The sequence below is a fragment of the Sorex fumeus genome, unplaced genomic scaffold (assembly GCF_029834395.1).
Source record: "Sorex fumeus unplaced genomic scaffold, SorFum_2.1 ptg000044l, whole genome shotgun sequence".
Lineage (NCBI taxonomy): Eukaryota > Metazoa > Chordata > Mammalia > Eulipotyphla > Soricidae > Sorex > Sorex fumeus.
In genome coordinates this window covers 49,814,892-49,837,500 of record NW_026606101.1, presented here as the reverse complement: position 1 = coordinate 49,837,500, position 22,609 = coordinate 49,814,892, and the positions used below count along the sequence as shown (strand labels likewise).

General features: G+C 49.9%; 1 protein-coding gene across 1 annotated transcript in view; it reads left to right on the top strand.

Moving 5' to 3' along the window:
• The window catches only part of ABCC5 (ATP binding cassette subfamily C member 5), a 95,163-nt gene that overhangs the window by 29,552 nt on the left and 43,002 nt on the right, over positions 1–22,609 (top strand). Inside the window, exons 4-11 of the mRNA XM_056121956.1 lie at positions 584–731; positions 5,615–5,848; positions 5,957–6,130; positions 7,324–7,471; positions 12,356–12,504; positions 14,642–14,749; positions 19,470–19,826; positions 21,069–21,140. Coding sequence (XP_055977931.1) covers positions 584–731; positions 5,615–5,848; positions 5,957–6,130; positions 7,324–7,471; positions 12,356–12,504; positions 14,642–14,749; positions 19,470–19,826; positions 21,069–21,140 — 1,390 coding nt within the window. The remainder of the gene's footprint in view (positions 1–583; positions 732–5,614; positions 5,849–5,956; positions 6,131–7,323; positions 7,472–12,355; positions 12,505–14,641; positions 14,750–19,469; positions 19,827–21,068; positions 21,141–22,609) is intronic.

The following is a 22,609-nucleotide window of genomic DNA, read 5'->3' as shown; positions in this document are numbered from 1 at the left end:
TTTTGTTACCACAGGAGCCTTCAGGAGGGGTTGGGGCCTCCTTGGGAGGGGAGGAAGTTCTTCTCCCCAGACAGATGCTATTGGGGGCTGAGTTTTCTAGGTGGAAGGAAAGACCATGCTTCTCCTCAGGCTCTGTATCCCGAGAGGCTCCTTTGACACGGGGTGAATACGTAGTTGTCTGAGAAGGGAGATTTTTTCCCAGAAGGTGATGATGTGGTGCCTACTTGTATTTATTTATTTATCTTTAAAATGTTGATGGACTCTTTTGGGAGAAGGTGGAGGGGATCGAGTCACATCTGGCAGTGCTCAGAGCTTGCTCCTGACTGTGTGCTCAGGGATCACTCCTGGTGGGACTCAGTACGGGGGGACCTTATGGGGTGCTGGGGATCGAATTGGGGTCAGCAGAGCCAGCGCCTTGCCCGCTGTCTGTCTCTCTGCCTCCCTGCCCCGTGGCACGCGTCTCTTTAGAGAAGAGCCGTGTGCATGGTGTGCCAACCTGGAGCCAGGCGTGACGGCAGGAGGGGAGGTGGAGTGGCCGCATGCCCCAGGCTTGGTGTGTGACGGAGACTGTGCCCTTGTTAAGACTAGAGAGACTGTGGCAAGAGGAGCTGAACAGAGCCGGGCCGGATGGCGCCTCCCTGCGAAGGGTCGTGTGGACCTTCTGCCGTACCAGGCTCATCCTGTCCATCATGTGCCTGATGATCACACAGCTGGCGGGCTTCAGTGGACCAGTAAGTTTTCAGCTTCCTGCGGACGGTCGCCAAGGGCCTGGCCGTGACCAGCGCTGACACTCTGGTCCTGTTGCAGGGGGTGCACCCCCCTGGAGACTGGTGACGGCCCTGGCCGTGCCTCTGGGCCTGGAGAGGGAGCCCTGGAGTTCGGCATAAATGGAGGTCGCTGGCCAGAAGCTGGCTGGCCGTGGGGGAAGGAAGAAATGACACCAGCTGGCTTTGCCCTCAGGCAGGGGGTGGTGTCCTGGAATGGTTCTGGCTCTGCCGCAGGTGCGCGCTGGGCTTCTGGGCTTCCGGGCTGTGCGTGGACCTGGGTTGACCGTCTTGGATGGGGTAGATGCGTCTCACGGTGCCATGGGTGGGTGAGAGCGCGCAGCGTGTGGCCGGGGTCTGTGGAGCAAGTGCTGGGCAGGCACTGGTGCCCAGTGGCAGATTTTGCATGGAGCTGGGGCCACGGAGCCCCCAAGAAGCCAGGGCTCTGGTGCAGGGTGCAGAGTCTTCCCTGGAGCTCGGGGAAAGCTTTGGTGTCTAGTGACCGGGTGGTGGCCGCCGGGGGGGGGGGGAGGCTGGCTGCAGGACAGCCGCACTGTTTGCTGGATACCTGTGTCTCCCCCTGCCGAGCTGCCTTGCACGTGCGACTTCGATTAAGTCTGTTCTCTACCCACCTGAGGCACCCGAACAGTCATGCTGCCTCTGTTGTGCGTTTTCCGGGTGTGGGTAAGCCAGATGGGCACGGTCTGGGTAAGTACGTGTCTTAAGATGCATGGAAGGAGGCCCAATGGATTTTTACAGTTTTCTGGAATTTGTTGTTGATAATTGCTTTTCTGTTTGTTCTGTTTTCATAACTGATGCCTTTACGAAACATTCTGATCTCTTTCCTGAAGCAGAGAGTACTCCTTTTCCTGGTATTAAGTTTCTCTGTTGATTGACCAACTAACTCACCTTTGTATAAGTTCTGAGTAAGAGGGATCAGGTGACTCAATGCTGTTAGTGTCCAAAACAACAAACATTTTCGTAGGCGCAGCTTTTCCCAAGAAGAGCTTCTGTCATTGTCTCACTTCAGGACTGGGGGCTGCCCGACTTCCCATAGATTTCATCCAACTGCCTTGCTGTGTGCAGACTTCCTTGATTCCCTTTGACTCGGCAGGACCTTTTTCGACTGCCCCTCCACCCCCCGTAGGCTGGGGAGCTTTAATATTTCACGTGGGAAGAAATACTGCCCGAGCACGTGCAGCCGGAGATCCCTCGTAGGTATCCACCTGTTTTCCTTAATTCCCCTTATAACATAGTGTATGCTGGAATGCTAATCCCTCGTACACCCTTCTAGATGCGAGAGAAGCTCAAACCCTTCCTTTGATACGAAGAGAGCAGCCCGGGTCTTCTCCTGGCCCTTTTGTAGGGGAGGACCTAAAATCCCGCGTCATTTCCATGAGATTCCATTCTGGAACACACGTGGAAAAGCAGACAGCTCCTTCCAGTCTCTCTGTTGATAAAGGGAAAATCGAAAGTCATCAGCTACACAAACTTCTCTCAGTGTCCTTCCCATCCCAACCAGTTCCCTCTTTTAATTGGAACGTGACGACTTCTGTAGGTTGTGAGGTCGGCTGTGGGCGTGTCCTGCTGTCTGTGGATTCCAGGCCTTTCAGGGAGCAGTTGGGGATTTGTGACATTTGCACACCTTTTTAGAATTCAAAAGTTTTTCACTTTCAAGTCCGTGAGGTCCGTTCTGAGATAATTATCTGGAAGAACCAGCTGTAGATACGGCATTCCATTTTCAACTCTCTCCTCAGGCCTCACTGAACCTTGGTAGCCAGATGTAGCATACACGAAGCATGCTATAAGTGTGTGTGTGTGTGTGCGTGTGTGTGCGTGTGTGTGCATGCACATGTGTGTGCACTGGTGCACATGCATGTGTGTGTGCGCACGCGCATGTGTACATGTGTGTGTGGCTGGACCATAGATGCATCAAGTTGATCCAAGGTTCCTGTGATGCTGGTGGACCTTGAGCTCTGTTCACATCTTCTGAGATTTCCCTTAGTGTCCACACATTCCTAGAATCTCTGGGGGGGGAGGGGAGTACAATCCTGACCCAAAATGACTTGCCCACCTGCTCAGCTTACCCAGGTGATCTGTGGTCTTCCAGGATTAAAACCTTGGGGAAAGACCAGGCCTGACATAGGACTGGGGTTAAGGAGTCAGTATGTGCTCTGCAGGTCTGTCAAAGCGAAGGTGGTCAGTCCCTCGGTGGAGGTTTCCTTCCGCTAGGAGGGCTGGAGGGCGGGGGTCAAGGACAGAGAAAAGTCTGTAGGAGAGGTAAGTTCCCTACCCTTCCATCCTCTCTCCAGCTGCAGCGTGCCTGGTGCTGTCAGGTTCTGGATGTGGGGGGAAGTCTCTGTAGTAGAACCAGTCACAGAAGCTGTTCTTTAGAATTTTCAGGATGGCTGTATTCTGCGGTCAGAATGAGAGAGTCAAGCTGGGCAGAATCTCTCGCCAAGAGTTCAGGTAAGGTAATGTTTCTTCCCTGGGAATGCTTTCCACAGCCAGACAGCAATGCTGACACAGTCCAGTTTTTCTCCCAGTTTATTTAAATCCAGTTGATACTTGGGTCACTTTTTTAACCTATATTTTTATCCCATACAAAGTAGTTTGGAGTGTAATTTTTTTAAAAAATAGGAAAACAAAACCTAGATGTTGGAAATTCTTTTAATCTGCTATTTCCTCTCCCTCCTCCCCACAAGTCCCTCGTTGAAAGTTCGCCCCTCCTCCCTGGGAAGTCTCCAGTGCTTGCCCAGTGCTGGAAACTGGTCCTTGTACAGGGCCGGGAAAGAAAGAACCCAAGATGCTGTCTGCTGCCCTCTTATGTCTGCCTTTGGATTCTGATCCACGGGTGTGAGAGGCGTGTGAGGAAACGCTCCACCATCTTAACTGAGTTGCTTCATGAGAGGAAAAGGGCATTCTGATCATCCTGACATGCCAGTGGCCCAGTGCCACGTTTTGGAGGGCAGTATTGGAAAAGAGGCCACTTCTGGCTAGTGAAGCACTGACCCACCTGTGTGCAGTAGTGATCCAAACCATTGATGACAGTCCCAACTTCCGAGGGCAGAGACAGATGAGAGTCGCTGACCCTTGGAATCTTGAACCCTCTTCTTTAATAGATTGGGTGGTTGGCGGAGACTTGACATAAGTCTGACGGGTGGGGATCTCTTAGGATCTAGTGGACACCTGGTAATCATTTCCTCTCAGACTAAAAAATAAAAGAGAGAGTAGGGAGAGAGATACCAAGGCACCTAGGGAGAGTCTGGGCTCTGGAATTCCACGTTAGCTGCCTTGGGACAATGGTGTCTGGCTTTGGTGTGTTACTCAGAGCTGGACTCCAGCTCCTGTGCCCTTTGCTGTAAGGATCGGGGCTAGATGGGTCGATGGGTTTCTGGTTTAATTTACTCTTTTTCCCCCTTGCTTCTGGGTGGGGGATTGGTTTGGCTTGCTTCTGTTGTGGTTTGTTTTGTCTCTTTTTCGGCAAGTTCTGTTTTAGCGGCAAAGACTTGAAAAGACTCTGAAGGACGCCACCACCGTTTGACCTTGAGGCCTAGATTTGTTTGTTTTCTGACTCGGGAGAGAGAGAGAGGTCATTCCTCACAGCCTAGCCGACCAGAGTCGCGTCTGCAATACTAAGCAGTTACCTCTCGGAGAGGTTTTCGTTGGTTGGGTTTTGTTTTTGTTTTAATTCTCTTTCCTTAGCAGCAAAGTCTTTATTCCTGGAGAACCTCCTCCGTGCTAAACTCACGGAAGCCTCAGGAACCCTAACTGATTAAACGCTGTCAGCTTGCCCTACCGCTCCGGACTTTGGAAACAGATACGGGTTCTGTTCTGTATTTGCACTGTGTGTGGTTCCAACGCCAGGCGGAGGCCGGCTGACCGCCTTAGCTGGCCGGCCTGTATAACTGGACTCTGTATGTTCTCATGTCAATGTTACCACAATGCAACCTCCTGTTGTACGGTCTCTGTGAGATGCTCTTTGAAGATGGTACCTTTTTTTTTCCCCTTTCATTTTCAATAAAAAGTACATTGCCTCCCACTTCCTGGTATTTCATCCTGTTGCTGAGTGTGCCTTGTATGAGTGTGTGCTCCGGCGTTACAGGACCTCAGAGCTGGAGGTGGCACTCGGTGGTTCTTGGGGGCTGGCTGCCTCCCTCCCCAGCAGGTGGTGTTAGACATACACTACCTGAGGTAACACGTTTTTGTCTTTGGGAGGGCGCGGGGAGGAGGGGAGGGCCCGCGGGAGGGTCTCCGGCTTCTCCGTAGACTGCTTTGTTTGCTGTCTTCTGTACTATTAAAACTGCTGATGTTTGTTTTCAGGAATGTTTTGCAAATGCACTTCTCACCCTTCCCCAGTACAACTGTAGGTACACTGTTCCTTTTTATCAAATAAGCACGTTTGATACGATAGCCGCCCCCCCCACCAAAAAAAAAAAAAACAAAACAACATGTTTGTTTCATGTAAAGAGACGTATCCATGCTTAGAGGTACTGGCGTAAAGTCCAGCATTGACTTGTTTGCGTTTCTAAAAGACAAATAATGATAATAAGTGTGTTCAGAATGGACTTCCACTCGTGGACAGGCTTATGTTACGTTAGAGAGAGCCCTGGTTTGGGGTGGTGCACTCGAGGAAGTATGTTTGCAGGTAGACTTACTCCTGAGCCATGGCCTGAGTAAGGGACCTCAGCAGGATGTCGGGATGACTTGGTCCTGCGAGAAGATATTTGGTTCTGCCTCTGCGTTGGCCCCGAGGCGTGCTGCCTGCTCTTTCTAACTTAACATAAAGCTGTGGTGTGGCGTGTGGGTACAGTGACAATGCCCACGGGGGTGTGTGTTTCTCCCTGTAGGCCTTCGTGGTGAAACGCCTCCTGGAGTATGCCCAGGTGGCGGACTCTAACCTCAAGTACAGCCTCCTGCTGGTCCTGGGCCTGTTCCTCACTGAGACTGTGCGTTCCTGGTCGCTCGCCCTCACCTGGGCCTTGAACTACCGAACCGGTGTCCGCTTACGGGGGGCCATCCTCACCATGGCATTTAAGAAGATCCTGAAACTAAAGAACATCAAGGAGAAGTCAGTGGGGGAGGTGAGTTGGGGGTTTGCTCCAAGGGCCGAGAGATGGCTCCCAGCCTGTTCCTCTCCAGGGGAGCCTCGCTTGGTCCTTCATCTTTTTCCTGCCCATCGTGTCTCGCAGCTCATCAACCTTTGCTCCAACGACGGACAGAGGATGTTCGAGGCAGCCGCGGTTGGCAGCTTACTGGCTGGGGGACCCGTAGTCGCCATCTTGGGCATGGTGTATAATGTGATTATTCTGGGACCCACCGGCTTCCTGGGATCAGCTGTTTTTATCCTCTTTTATCCTGCCATGGTGAGTGAGCCTCCTTGCTGTGTGTTGGAAACCCCTCCTTAGCTGGGTGAGTGGCGCTGGCCCAGGGAGTAGACCTCCCTGAGAATCACATATCTAACTGGAAACTGCCAGTTCAAAATAGGTTTCTGGTTTGGAAAAGTCTAGCAGGAACTAGATAGTGCTCAGTCCATTGGGCAGGACCTTGGCTTGAGAGGACCTGAGGTATCGCGTGAATCAAGGCAGCAGCTCCTAATGAAATTGAGAGACCCAAGGTGAAGTGAAGAAGGCTGGAGGCGAAGCTTGTCCCCAAGAAACCCCAGAGTTTGGGGGTCACTCCGTCTCGAGTTGATGCTGAAAGAACTCCCCCACACCCCTACATATAACTCACTGTTTGTGCTTATACTGAGAACAAATATGTATTTGTCTTAACTTTTGTGAAGAGATGGGAATTAAGTTTTTTGTTTCAATTTGGTAGACTTTTCATTTTATCTAGCTGATTAGTTTTGGGGCTACAACTGGCAATGCTCAGGCCTTACTCCTGGCTCTGTATTCAGGGGTCACTCCTGGAGAACTCAGGGACCAATCTGGGTTGCCGGGGATCGAACCAGGTGGGCCCCATGCAAGGCAAGTGCCCTACTTGCCGTATTATCACCCCAGCTCCTAGATATTTATTGTTTGAGACTTCTTTGGGGTTGCATGTAATTCTTAAGAATTACATGCAAGAGAAACCATCACCGACAGTATTGTACATCACAGAATCTCAATCGATGAAAAAAAGTTTTTTAAAGAGTTCTTTGAAAAGGGGCCCAGAATGATAATACAGTGGGTGTAGAGTATTTGCTTTGCACTGAATGTCCTGGGTTTAATCCCTGGCATCCCGTCGGTCCCCAAGCACTGTTAGGAATAATTTCTAAGTGCAGAGCCAGGAGTTACCACTGAACATAGCCAGGTGTGTCCCCAAAACAAAAGTATTCCCAAAAAAGAAATTGAAGAAAAAGTCCCACTTTATGTTTGAATTTTTTTTTTAACTTTATTTTGGAGGTGCTGGTGACCAAACCCAGGCCCTCACATAAGGAAGTGCTCTGCTACTTCATCCCTGACCTGTTGTTCGTTTTATTTATAACTGTGTTAATCAGGTGTATTTCCCCGAAAGCATGGGCCACTGTTCAATCTGAACGAACGTTCATCCCCGATGTCTTTGTGCTTGCTTTCAGATGTTCGCCTCTCGGGTCACTGCATACTTCAGGAGGAAGTGTGTGGCCACCACCGATGAGCGTGTCCAAAAGATGAGCGAAATTGTCACCTACATTAAATTTATTAAAATGTACGCCTGGGTCAAAGCGTTTTCTCAAATGGTGCAGAGTGAGTTTCTTTCTTTATTGTTGTTTGAGGGCGGCAGCACCCAGTGTTGCTGGTGGGGGTACACGGGTTCAGGGCCTCGCATGTGGAAAGTACGTGCTCTCTTACTGAGTCCCTGCTGAGAGTGCCACATGCCCCCTTTGTCCCGGGTGCACCTGTCTGGAAACTGGTAGACCTGGAGTCCCGAGGATGGGGCGAGGGGGCGGGTGTACCCTGGACTGGAAATCAGGGCAGCTGGCCCTGGACCCTCACTCTGTCACTCATCCCAAGAGAGAAAAAGTTCTGTTTATTTTGTTATTTTGAATAACTGATGAACATGAAATCCCTGTGTTCTCAGTACCTGGTCCAATTCTAACTCATAGATTCAGTGCAGACATAAACTTGTCAATGCACTAGACATCTTGGAGGGATAAGAAGTAGGCTGAGTCTTCAGACGGGTTGCCACAAAAGTTGGTGCTATAAGACCTTAAAGGTGACATTTGAGGGGATTAGAGTGACAGCACTTCAGAAAGGGTGCTGGCTTTACACGCAGACAACCTGAGTTCAATTCCTAGAATCCCATATGGTCCCCCAACCCCCGCCAGGAGTGACCCTTGGATTCAGAGCCAGGAATAAGCCCTGAGCCCTGCTGGGTGTGACCTAAAAGCCAAAAAAAAAAAAAAAGAGCCGATATTTGAGAAGGATGTGTTCAAAGATACTTTGGTGTTTAAAAAAGAAGACAGGGTTGAAGAAAGAACTCAATGGACAGAGCCTGTGCTTTGCATGCAGGAGGCCTGTGTTCGATCTCTGGTCCCACATGGTCTCCCAAACACATTTTGTGTGGCCTCAAATCCACCACATACAAAAATAATAGAGCAAGTGAAAACAGAAGACACAGTGACATTTCAGTAGCACTGTAGCACTGTCCTCCCGTTGTTCATCAATTTGCTTGAGCGGGCACCAGTAACGTCTCACAACAAACTTAGAGACTTTTTGTTACTGTTTTTGGCATATCGAATACATCACGGGTAGCTTGCCAGCCTTTGCCGTGCTCTGCTTCCTTTCTTGACCCCTAGTTTGTGAGTTTTTTTTTTTTATTTTAATGTGTCATGAGTTAGCTCTCAAGAGAGTTTCTGATGTCTTGGGCAGTGCCAATATTTTTAGAATCATACTATAGCCAGTTGGAGAATCATTTTTATGTTTAAGAGTGAGGGTCTGGAGCGATAGTACAGCGGATAGGGTGTTTGCCTTGCGCGTGGCCGACCCAGGCTCGATTCTCAGCATCCCATATCATCCCCTGAGCACCACCAGGAGTAATTCCTGAGTGCAAAGCCAGGAGTAACACCTGTGCGTTGCCAGGTGTGACCCCAACAAAACAAAACGAAACAAAAAAAAAGAATGAGAAAACATCACACCCCTTTATTGTCTTACATCCTACTCCAAGGTCTTTTGATCACTTGGACTGCTGTTAACAAGTTTGTCAGTATTGCAGACCCAAAGACCATTCTGACTACAAAAACCATATTTCAGTCTTAGACTCATCCTTCCTGCTTTGCGTGTAAAGATCTCTCTCCTGGCATCTACATTTAGTGGGCACTCTAGGAAGTCCTAGTTCCCTTTTAATTTTCCTTTACCGTTGGTGTCATTCCTATGATTATCTAGGCAAGAGATAAATAGCATCCAGGGACCCAAACACAAATGCCAATTAGGAATTCAGTGAATGTATTCATTCCCTATTAACATAACAAAATCTGCGTAAAAGAATCAGACCAAAGCAGAAAATAATCCTTGTACTGATCACATTATGAATAACTGCCTTCCTTACTGATTCATTTCCGTGGCTTCGTCCAGTTCAGACCTCAGGCTGCCATAGAACCATTCTCACTGGTCATTACAGATACCTGGTTTGGGCATCATAGATATTAAAGGGTCTTTTTATTTTTTCACTTTAAAAATAATGTATTTATTTATTGCTTTTATTTTGAGAGGGGATCACACCAGGCAATGCTCAGGGATTATCCTGGCTCTGCACTCAGGAATTACTCCTGGTGTCGCTCAGGGGACCATATGGGATGCTGGGGATCGAACCCAGGTCGTTGGCAGCGTGCAAGGCAAATGCCCTACCCTCTGTCCTACGCTCAGGCCCATCTTTTTCTTTTTTATTGTTGAAGCAACCTGGCTACAGTAGTGCTAGCATTTATGTGTGCTTTTTTGTTTGTTTGTTTTTGGCTACACCTGGCTGTGCTCAGGCTGTGCTCTGACTCATTTCATTCAACACGATCCTCTCCATGTCCATCCATTTATATCCATTAAAATTTCATGACTTAATTTTTCCTGACAGCTGCATGGTATTCCATGTGCCATAGTTTCTTTATTCATTTATCTGTTTTTGGACACTCAGATTGTTTCCAGATTCTGGCTATGGTGAATAGTCCTGCAATGAACAAAGAAGTGCGGATGGAGTTTCTGCTGTGTGTTTTTTGGCCCCCAGGGTATATTCCCAGAAGTGGTATTGCTGGGTCAAATGGGAGATCAATTTTCTAGTTTTTTGAGAAACGTCCATATTGTTTTCCCAAAAGGCTGGACCATTCGGCATTCTCACCAACAGTGAAAGAGCGTCCCTTTCTCCCCACATCCATGCCAACACTGGTTGCTTATGTTCTTTTGAATGTGTGCCAGTCTTTGTAATGTTAGATGATATCTCATTGTTGTTTTGATCTGCAACTCCCTGATTTTTAGTGATGAAGAGCATTTTTTCACGTGCCTTTTGTCCATTCGAATTTCTTCTTTGAGAAAGTTTCTGTTCATCACCCCATTTTCTGATGGGATTGATGTTTTTTTCTTGTAGAGTTCAACCAGTGCCTTTTATATCCTTGATATTAGCCCCTTATCAGAAGGGTATTGGGTGAATATCTTTTCCCATTCCATAGGCTGTTTTTGTATCCTGGTCACTAGGTACAGAACCTTCTTAGTTTAAGATGGTTCTGTTTTTATTTATTTGTGTATGGTTTGGGTGTTTGGGGAACACCTCCATTTCTGTGGCTTGGATTGCTCCCGGTAGAACTCAGCTGGGATTGAACTCAGACCTCCTTCGTGTAAAACGTGTGCTCAGCCCTCTGAGCTATTTCCTTAACCCCGATTTTAAATTTTTATTTGGGGGCCACACCTGGTGATGTTCATGGCTGTGGTTTCATGTCCATTATTGTTACAATTATTTCCATTATTGTCATACTGGTCCCTTCTCTATCCTAACTGCCCTCTGCCCTTCCCCCACACCCCGCCACACCCATGGCAACTTCCAACCATTGACCTGGCCTTGGATATTAGTCTTATCCTATTTTGTTTTTATACCACAAATGGGTGCAGTCATTCTGTATCTGTCCCTCTCCTCTGATTCATTTCACTCAGCATGATACTCTCCATGTCCATCAATTTATAAGCAGATTTCATCACTTCATTTTCCTAACAGCTGCATAGTACTCCATTGCATAGATGTACCATAGCTTCTTTATCTAGTCACCTACTCTTGTCTCCCTCCTTCGTGATGAGTCGATTCCATGAGCAAGAATATCAGAAGCAGACATAAATGGGACTGCGTTTAAAATGTTTATGGGGGACTGGAGCGATAGCACAACGGGTAGGGCATTTGCCTTGCATGTGGCCAACCTAGGTTCGATTCCCAGCATCCCATATGGTCCCCTGAGCACCGCCAGGAGTGATTTCTAAGTGCATGAGCCAGGAGTAACCCCTAGTATCGCCAGGTGTGATCCAAAAAGCAAAGGTAAAGGTAAAGGCCCTCCCGTTGATCGTCGATTTGCTCGAGCGGGCCCAGTAACATCTCCATTGGAGACTTTGTTGTTACTGTGTCTGGCATATCGAATACTCTCGGTAGCTTGCCGGGCTCTCCGAGAAGCAAAAAAAAAACAAAAAAAAGTTTTTGCATGGTGAGAGAACCTAGAGAAAACGAAAGAACAAATAGGGACCAACTATTTTCACATCTCATAAAGGGTTAATTTCTAGGCTGGAGTGATACTGGCTAGGGCAGCCAGATTTTTAATCCCTCAAAAACTGGTCCCCCTGAGCACTGCCAGGAACAGCTCAGAAGCACAGAGCTGAGAGTCACTCCCTAAGTAGCTCCAAGCATGGCTCCAAAACAAAGCAAAAACAGTAGCAACACAAAAGCGCTTGTTTATAAGATGTGCAAAGTGCTCAGGAGGCTCAACAGCAACAAACTTGGGGCTGGAGAAACAGTACAACAGGCGGGCGGCTTGCCTGGCACGCGGCTGACCCAGGGTTTACCCCGGCACCCCATGTGGGCCCTTCGCCCCTCCAGGAGTGATTCCTGAGTACAGAGCCAGGAGTAAGCTCTGAGCACGGGGGTGTGACCCCCCCACCCCTCCCCCCAAATAAAAACAGAAACAAAGCAACACGCTCAGCACCCCAGAAAGGATCTTTTTAGTGTGTTTTTTTCTTTAATTTTTTAATTAGTGAATCACTGTGAGGTACAGTTACAGACTTACAAACTTTCATGCTTGAGTTTCAGTCATATAATGATCGAGTACTCATCCCTCCACCAGTGCCCATTCACCACCAATAATCTCAGTATCCCTCTCAATCACTCCCTTAGTTTTGTTTTTGTTTTTTGGGCTACACCTGCCAGTACTCAGGGCACTCCTGGCTCTGCATTCAGGAATTACTCCTGGTGGGTTGGGGGACCATATGAGATGGTGGGGATTGAACCCAGGTTGGCTGACCATGTGCAAAGCAAGTGCGTTACTATCTCTCCAACCCCAGAAAGTGCCTTAGTAAAACTGTTGTGTCACAGCAGACCTACTGAATCTTGGGTGACGGGAGAACAGTGTGCTGTGGTTTCCTCTGACGTTTTGGCTCTCTCACTGTGTGTCACAGAGATCCGCGAGGAGGAGCGGCGCATCCTGGAGAAGGCTGGCTACTTCCAGAGCATCACCGTGGGCGTGGCGCCCATCGTCATGGTGATCGCCAGTGTGGTGACCTTCTCCGTGCACATGAACCTGGGCTTTGACCTGACGGCAGCACAGGTGAGGAGCCTGGTAGTAAGATCGGCCGGCAGATGCTCTGGGCCTCTGGGAACTGGATTTGCAGGTCCCACTGATAATTCACATCATCCCCATTTTTTTCCCCCTTGTACGTGAAATGAAGTCAAAAAATGGAAAAATTTTAACCTTAATGCATAAACTCAAATGGTTTTTAGTTAGCTCAGTGTTGAGTTGAATGCTGAAATACACATTGTTCTTTGAAACTTCGGAGACTTCTCACTGAAAGTCTTGTTTTAAAACACGTACAGCAAAACTATCTTTGTGGGAAAAGGATCTGGGGCTGGAGAGAGAGTGCAGTGGGTCTGGCGCTTTGCCTTGAATGCCACAAAACTGGGTTTGACCCTCCATACCTCATCTGACCTCTGAGTCCACCAGAACTGACCCCTGAGCACGGCTAGGCGTGGCCCCCAAACAAATGAAGTAGATAAAAGTACCTGACTCATACCCACGTGATCGGCTACAGGATGTTGATGGGAACTCATCAGACTCCATTTCTTTGGCATGTAGGCAGAATTGTATTTATCTAGTGATTATTTCATCAGTTTAGTTTGCACAATTAGCAATCGTCAATTTCAAATCAGTGTTAGTGAAAGAGGTTCTTAGTGTTCCCTTTGTTTGTTGTCAGGAAGCCCCATTCTAAACCATCTTAAAACCCCCCTCACTCTGCCTGCCACTGGAGAGAAAGGACATCAGGTGGGGTGCTTGTCTCGCCTGGGGGCCATCCTGAGTTCTGTTCCTGGCACCCCCATATGGTCCCCTAAGTCCTGCCATGAGTGATCCCTGAGCATAGAACCTGGAGTAAGACCTGAACCCGGCCAGGCGGGGCCCCCAAAACACACAACAATAACAAAAATGTTCCTGCATTCTGCAGATTACTCCTCTGTCAGAGTCAGTGATATTGTTTACAGTTCTTTCTGGCCAACTCTCTTCCTCAGCCAGAAAATGGAAATAATTCCTTGTAGGCAGAGAAAGTGTCAAGAACCCAAAGCCCCCGAGCCATTAGCAGAGCCTGCAGCTTCTGAAGGGCTTAATTAAATATTCCCAGAGCCCCTCTGTAGACCAGGGAAATGACAGACACTTCCCTCAATATCCTGTCTGGAGGTGCCAGGGTATCCCTCACTCAGAGGGACAACTAAGAGAAAAGCAGTATCCTTCGTCATACAGCAGTACAGCAGTGGTTTGGTTCTGTGGTTCATTCTCTCTCTCTCTCTCTCTCTCTCTCTCTCTCTCTCCCCCCCCCATCTCTCCCCCACCCCCACCCCTGGTCCTCCTGCCTGTCTTAAATCTCAATAAACTTTCTTTTCTTTGCAGCTTTTCTTTTGATTTGGTTTTAGATCATACCCAACAATGTTCAAGGGTTACTTCTGGCTCCGCACTCAGGAATTAGCCCTGGTAGTGCATGGGAAACCTTATGGGATGCCAGGGATTGAACCTCAGTTAGCCAGGTGCAGGGAAAGTACCCTAGCCACTGTACAATTGCCCCTTTGCAGCATTGGATCCAGTAGGCAATTTTCAGTGAGCCTGATCAAATTGAGACCTATTTTCATCACAGAGACTTAACAGCTGTCCTTGACTGCAAGCAGGGTTAAACTCAACAATATCTTTTAGAGAAAACTCATTGACCACAACCAAATAGCTGTTTTAATATATGTTTAATATGATTTTGAATCATTTGCTTTCAAACTTGAGAATCACTAGTGGACTGGGTTTTTTAACCTTTTTTTGTGGCGGTGTGTGTGTGTGTGTGTGTGTGTGTGTGTGTGTGTGTGTGGTGGGGGCAGGGGTATTCATATTGAGCTATGCTCAGGACTTACTCCTGGCTCTGCACTCAGGAATCACTGCTGGTGGGTTCAGGGTCCACATGGGATGCCAGAAATGAAACCCAGGTCGACTACATCAAGGCACGTTTCCTACCCACTGTTTTATCACTCCCGCCCCACAGTTTCTAAACTTTAAAAAATAAAAACTGCATCCTCTTTTTTTTCAAGTTAAATCTAACACAAAAGCCCATTACATAAGAGAGAATTAGAGCAGCGTACCAAGGGCTAACGTGGGCTCTGCCATCTTTCCCTGACACCTTCTCAATCAGCTCTTTTTTCTGTCTGTTTCTGTTCTACAGGCCTTCACAGTGGTGACTGTTTTCAATTCCATGACTTTCGCTCTGAAAGTCACACCGTTCTCAGTGAAATCCCTCTCGGAAGCATCAGTTGCTGTTGATAGGTTTAAGGTAAGTGGCCCCACTCCCAGACCAGGAAGGTGTCCCTAGCCAAAGTCGCCATTGCCTTTATTCCAGGAGGCCACACGAGGCCAGAGCTTTGGCTTGGCCCTCTGCTCACCTCTGGTGAGCTGGTAAGAAAGAGTCAGGAGAGGAGCCAGAGTGATAGTATAGCGGGTAAGGCGTTTGCCTCGCTCGTGGCCGACCCAGGTTTGAGCCCCAGCATCCCATAAGAACCCCTGAGCATTGTTGGCTGTGGCCCAACCGGAAGCGGAAGGAAGGAAGAAAGGGATGAAGAGAGGAGTTTGAATTCCATGCTTTTGTGTTCCCAGCATTCCAGCTTCTCCACAGTGTGTCCCTTTAGCCTGGGTCTGACATAGCTTTAGAGCTTTGCCTCACTGCCCCCTAGAAGTGATTAGACCTACAAGATCAGAACCGTTGATGACTGTCCTTCCACCTCTTTCCTGCCATCTGCCATTACCAAATTCATTGCCACCGGGGACGCAGCTCAGAGGGAAAATTCATGCCTTGCATGTGTGAGGCTGAGGGTCCCCCATCCCATGCTGAGACACCCTGTCACTGTAATTGATCCACGTGCTGGACCCTGTTGAATACTTTCTTTTCCCCACCCTGTGTGTGTCCCTCTGGGGGTAGACCTTGCAGTGAGCTTGAAGGATTCCTAAAACCAGCTCCTGCCAAACTAGACCGAGATGCATCAGGCATTCTTCTTGCAGGTGCATAGTCTATCAGTCTTGACTGCACCCTTGGACCCGTATAAATGCATTAGATAGGAGAGATTGGTGTTTGAAGGTGGTTCATCCCTTGGAAAAGCGTCCACAGGAGCAGCCCTGGTGTGGGCTGGACTCCCCATTACTCCCTGCTGGCGCTTCTGGCCCGCAAGGGTGGCACTGAGACCAGGCGGGAAGGCGAGGGGTTGGAGGAGTTAAATCACCATCTCAGATACTGAGGAGATATACTGTGCTTACACTTTGAAAACTATTGGGTCCAGAGGAGAGCCCTGGGAAGACTCAAAGCAGAGCTGCTTTGTCTTTCTACTGAACCACGGCTTAGTCACGGAGGCAAACAAACACTGGCGCCACCACACGTCGCCAGCCTTCCTCCCTGGCACGTGAATGTGGCGGCCTTTTGGATGAAGGAATGGGAGTTTGTCATTCAGAACTTGTTTTCCCTCAGGGACTGGGCGCCCTTTGCTTGCTCAGGAGGATTTGATGCCAGTAGGTGACTTTCCATGGAATAGCTCCTTCTCTTCAGGAAGTTTTTGAGTTGTCCAGGCAGAACCTACCTTGCTCCCCGCCCCACCCCCAGACTTTCAAAGACCCGTGTTCTGCTTGGTTCTTCCAGTCAGAGAGAGTGGGGTCTTGTTTCATTAGTCAGTGCCTTTAGGGACATTGGGCGGTGACAGGGTGTTCTCTTAATTCTGCAGTCTGGCCAGAGGGTACCCAAAGCGGACACCCTCCTGGGAGGGATGAGGGACGGCAGGGCCCTGAGTGGAGGGAAGGTGGCTGGGCCAGAGTTTCTTTCTTTTTTTCTTTTCTTTTTAATTATGTAGGAGTACTGCTATTTATTCAGCTGCTGATTAGCTGATAGAATTGGGCATGAACTCCACCTTACTTTTTTTCCCCTATTTTTTATAATTTTATTTATTGTATCACTGTGAAAGCAGTTACAAAGCTTTCGGGTTTAAGTCTCGGTCATACAATGAAACACCCGTCCCTTCACCAGTGCCCATTCTCCACCCCCCAAAACCCCAGTATATCCCCATCCCACACCCTCCCCCTACCTGTGGGGCAGATGATTTCCACATTACTCTCTCTCTATTTTGATTACATTCAATATTTTGACACCAGACCCACCATTATTATTTGGGATTTTATTACAACACTCAGATCTGCTGAAAAGGCAACAGTAGACAATTTGTTTTCTATTGCTGGTTATGAATAACATATGATGTTGCATGGCTGCAGTAGTGGCCGCGCAATTTTGAAATTCCGAAATTTTAACAATTAAATCTGGAGGGATATCTGCCAAAACCTGCTGGGTTCCAAGATTTGTTCCTGAGTCTCTTGGATCATGGCCGTTAAGCAGCTTGATCAGGAGCCAAAAAGGCCGTTCATGGGCAGCGACTTGGGGTCTTGATAGGATGGGGAGGAAAGGGCCGGCTCGACCCCCATCCTGTGACGCCCTGCATGTCTCATCACTGAGGGCCCAAACCTGACTGTCCAATGGCCTCTGAAGGATGGCAGCGACTGAGCCGCCTAGGGGGAGCAGGCAGAGGGACAGCACCCTTTCCCCCTTGGGGTAGCCCAGCAACAGTAACCTACTGCGGGGTCCAGACGCATTTCTGCCAAAAGCCACTGGGTTCCGAGATTTGTTTCTGAGTCTCTGGGATCATGGCTGTTAAGCAGCTTGATCAGGAGCCAGACAGGCCATTCATGGGTGGCGACTCGGGGTCTTGTTCAGACGGGGAGGAAAGGCCGACTCCACCCCCATCCCTTGAGGCCCTGTGTGTCTTGTCACTGTGGCGGATGGTGGCCACAGAGCTGCCAAGGGGGAACAGGTGGAGGGACAGCACCCTTTCCACCCTGGGTTTGTCGTGCCAGAGTTTCATGACGGGAGTTCACTGAGGCCTGAAGAAACTGGAGGAGAGTGACAGAACAGGAGTTCTGTATGGCGGCAAAGCTCCTCAGAGGATGGCACGGGTTTTATTCTTCCCTGAGCCTCCCAGGAAAATGCAGAACATGGCAGCCAACAGCTGTTAGTAGAAAGCAGGGATGAAACCAGAGCCGAGCAAGTGAAGATAATCTAAATTAAAAACTTAATGTTAGTGGGAACTGGAATGATAGCACAGCGGCTAGGGTGTTTTCCTTGCATGTGGCCAACCTAGGTTCGATTCCCAGCATCCCATGTGGTCCCCTGAGCACCACCAGGAGTAATTCCTGAGTGCCTGAACCAGCAGTAACCCCTGTGCATCGCTGGGTGTGACCCAAAAAGAAAAAAAAATGTTTAATGGTGGGACCAGAGCAATAGCACAGTGGGTAGGGTGCTTCCCTTACACGTGGATGAGCCAGGTTTGATTGCTGGTACCCTGAATGACCTCCTGAGCACCACCAACTGTGGCCCTAAAGCTTAAAAAAAAAAATTCACAAAAACAATAAACAATGACACTCGTAGGAAGACTAGGTATGAGAGTGACTGAGGGGTCCCCTAAGAGCCCCCCGAGAAGCGAAAGGAGAGGGGGCTGCTCTGTGGTGGGCCGTCTGCACACCTGAGTGCTCTCATCACTGAGCAGAGCCCTGAGCCCAAATGTTCACTCTTGCTAATGACTTCCTCATGTGTTAACTGGCTCTTGGAGGAGGAGAGTGTTGGTGGGGAGCTTCTCCCAAGGAAGGCACAGGAGACCTGGGGGCTCTTTCCAGCCATTCTCAGACAACTGGGGCAGCAGTTCTCTGCGAAAGTGTAAGAATGTGGTGCTGCTCTGGCCCTTTGTAGCTAACCTGGGAGCCCCGTGATGCTCAGGGAGCCATGGGGTGCTGAGGAGCAAACTGGGGTCAGCTACAAGCACCTTACTTAACCCCACACAGTGTCTCCAGGTCTCTGTTTATTTCTTACTGATATCAAGGTATCTTTCTCCCCCTGGGAATCCCAAGCATGGTAGCCTGTAGTGGCTGCTGGCTTCATGTTTTCGCACCCCATGTAAATTGTGGACGTGATTTATCGGGCTTAGTTTTTCCGACCACCTTTCGGAAATTCCTTTCCCTAACCTAACTCAGGGGCTGGAGCGATAGCACAGCGGTAGGGCGTTCGCCTTACAAGCGGCCAACATGGCCGACCCGAGTTCGATTCCTCCGCCCCTCTCGGAGAGCCCGGCAAGCTACCGAGAGTATTCGATATGCCAGACACAGTAACAACAAAGTCTCCAATGGAGACGTTACTGGGCCCGCTCGAGCAAATCGACGATCAACGGGAGGGCCAACCTAACTCAGGGGGACCCCCGAGAAGAAGTGGGAACAGTCTGTCTCTCTCCCAAGCCTGACACTGTGTGGAAGTCCCCGCCCTTCCATGACCGACCAAGCCTTTAGCCGCTGGAATCCTCACAAGCTTTGCAGCAGAAGTTGGAAGACACAGATTCAGCCTCTGCCCCTAGCCTTGCTTGTGGCAAGCAAGGGGTGAAGGAAAGCAGTGCCCAGACAGGGTTTGGGGTTCTATAGGGAACAGTAATGGGGGCCTGTGTAAGAGACCAGATGACCAGATATCCTTTGGACTTTTCCGCTACTTTTTCCCCCATGACTCAGCAATTCCTAGGCATGACTCAGCGACTTTTAAGTGTGACTTAGCAACTCCTGAGCATGACTCAGCATCTTTAAGTGTGACTCAGCAACTTTTTAGTGTAACTCAGCAACTCCTAGGCATGACTCAGCAACTCCCGAACGGAAGACAGCTTGGGTCAGGCCAGGGAAAAAGATCGAGGCAGTTGAGGCTGTGTAGGGTGTTGAGCCAGACGCCAGGCCCCTGTTCCTGCCCCGAGTGAGAGGGTCCACACCTTCCCATGACCCCCTGAGGCTGGGCCGCACTAATGAGCTCCCTTTTGCCCTTCAGCTGCCTTCCACTGTCTAGCCCGGTGTGTTTTGCTCCGTGCGTGTGCGCCCTAGGCTTGTGTCCCTGGTCTTGATGCAGTGTCTCATCTTTGCACCTCTCTCACGACTCCTATCAGAGTTTGTTTCTAATGGAAGAGGTTCACATGATAAAGAAAAAGCCAGCCAGCCCTCACGTCAAGATAGAGATGACAAATGCCACCCTGGCCTGGGACTCCCCCCACGCCAGTATCCAGAACTCGCCCAAGCTGACCCCCAAAATGAAAAAAGACAAGAGGGCGGCCCGGGGCAAGAGAGACAAGGGGCGGCAGCTGCAGCACACGGGCCACCAGGAGGTGCTGGCGGAGCAGAAGGGCCACCTCCTGCTGGACATCGACGAGCGGCCCAGCCCCGAGGAGGAAGGGGGCAAGCACGCGCCCCCCGGGAGCCTCCGCCTGCAAAGGACGCTGTATGGCATCGACCTGGAAGTCGAAGAGGTAACCCCTCTGCCCCTGCCCCCAACCAGCCACCTGCACTTGGTCTGTCCCCGGCAGCTGTGTTCCTCTGTGGCTGGACGTGACTCGGAACTAAAGCGTAGCTGGGTCTGGAGCCAAGTATAGCGGGCAGGGCATTTGTCCTGCACACAGCCGGCCCAGGTTCAAGCCGGCATCCCGTAGGGTCCCCCGAGCACGGCCAGGAGTAATTCCTGAGCACGAAACCAGGAGTGATTCTGGCATCGCTGGGTGAGATGCAAAAAATATATATATATATTAATTCATTAAAAAATGAAAACCAGGGCTGGAGCGATAGCACAGCAGGTAGGGCGTTTGCCTTGCATGCGGCCAAGCCAGGTTCGATTCCCAGCATCCCATATGTTCCCCCGAGCACCGCCAGGAGTAATTCCTGAGTGCATGAGCTAGGAGTAACCCCTGAGCATCGCCAGGTGTGACCCAAAAAGAAAACAACAACAATAGCAAAATGAAAACCATTTGTTGGGGCCAGAGCAATAGCACAGCGGGGAAGACATTTGGCATTGCACACAGCCGACCTGGCTTCAAGCCCTGGCATCCCATATGACCCCCCCCCCCCTCAGCCCCCACCCCCAAGTCCCATCAGGAATGATCCCTGAACACAGAGTCAGGAGTAAGTCCTGAGTACTGCTGGTTATGTCCCTAAAACCGAAGTAAAATAAAATAAAAACCATCTGCTTTTTGAAACCTGTTAACACTCTCCTTGAAGAACTCATTATGTTGCCTGAGCTGCAGGCTTGGTATTTGTCGTCTGTGTGGGATTGATGGTACAAAATATTCCCCAGATTCTCAGAAACATTTTGTAATTTAAAAAGACAAAGCAACTGAGCACATATTTTCTGTTCAAAGTATTTTCTAAACCTCATTGAAATAGGTTTCAAGCATCGTGCCCTCTCTCCCCAAAACAGCAGTTGAAATAATCCCCAAACTGAGTGACCAGCACAGAAAGGAGCCACGAGCCCGTTCTCAGAGGACGGTGTGGGTAGTCACCTGTGTGTGCCATACTTCAGGTTTCTGAAAGGCCGTTGCCTCAGCATCCCCATAGACTCCTCCAGAATAGGTGGCTGACAGGGAGCAGACAGAGGGAAGTGCTCCTGAGGTCACCTGGTCGGCAGTTCCCGTGTTGGTGGGCTAATGTGGTATTCGAACTCCCAGAGCCCTCAGGCCCATGGCTGTGCCAGCCCTGACCTTCCTCTCTGCTCTGTCCAGGGGAAGCTGGTTGGCATCTGTGGCAGCGTAGGGAGCGGCAAGACCTCCCTCATCTCCGCCATCTTGGGCCAGGTAAGCGTTGGTGACCGTCCCTGTCAGTGTCAGCTGCTCTGTCTGGCTTCTGCTCTTTTGCTCAGAAAAACTCTCCGGAAGACAAAGTGAATTTATTTCCTGGAGCGAATCAGGAGCATGTGGAAGCAGATTTCAGCCTGGGTCTGTGTCCTGCCTCAGCTCCCCACCCCCAGCACACACCCTCCGAAGTCCTTCTCAGAACCATGTGGACACCTGGGATCTCCATTGCAGCACACACAAGAGACAGACACACACAGACTCACACACACAGGCAGACACACACAGACACACACACAGAGACAGACACACACAGACTCACACACACACAGAGACACAGTTATACACATAGAGACTCACATACATACCGATACAGATACACATAGTCATATACACAGACACACACACACACAGAGACAGACACACGAACTCAGACACGCACAGACTAACAGACACACATAACATACGCACAGTCACACACAAACACACACAGACACATACAGTCACACAAACACAGACACACAGATAAGCACACATAGACATATCTCCATGGAGACACACACAGAGAGACAGGTGTGCAGACACACGCACACTCGTGGAGAGTGAAGTACTGACGAAGGAGCCCTGTCCTGCTGCAGTGGCCTCCTGGCAGCCCTACTTCACTTTCTACCTCAGGTTGAAGAAGAAAAGGAAGTACACACACTTAGGGAGACAGGCTAGTGGCAATGTGGCCTTCCAGACACGAGAGGGTACAGACAGCTGAGGCTGCCTTGCACAGGACCTTCTGCCCGCCCTCCCTCCCTTCCTCCCTCCCTCCCTGCCTCCTTTCCCTACCTCCCTCCCTTCTGGAACAAGCAAGGCCAAGAATCTTCCAGCTCAGGTGAGCTCTCTTTTCCTTGGTTTTAGAGCCGACTAAGTGGGCAGAACAGAAGTGGCGGAGGCAAGGATGCCTCTTACCATGGTGCTTTCACCTGCTTTAGGTTTTGGGGGGCCGCATTCTGATGTGCTTTGGGGCTGCACCCTGGCTCTGTGCTCAGGGGTCTCTCCTCGCAATGCTGAGTAGCCGCTGGTGGTGCAGGAAAGGAGATCGGGGTCAGGTGCATGCAAGGCAAGTGCCCACACCTGTCCCCTCTCTCCAGTGCTCTCTGGAGCTTGGTCGCTGTCGCTGTCTGCATTGGGGCTGGGGCCGAGGACAGGGAAGGTGTCTTCAGGCCCTCTGGGCTGGCGGCCCACCTCCCGCTTGGCTCTTGGAGACCCTTCAACGGCAGGACCCAGCACGTGTCTTTGTTTAAAAATAAATAAGCAAACAAAAAGACCAAAGATGAGTGAGGAAGTGGGTCTGGAGCGATAGTACAGTGGGGAGGGCACTTGCCTTGCTCGCGGTTAGCTCCGGTTTCATCCCTGGCATCCCCTGTGGTCCCCTGAGCACCACCCGGAGTAAGACCTGAACGCTGTTGGGTGTGGCCCCAACC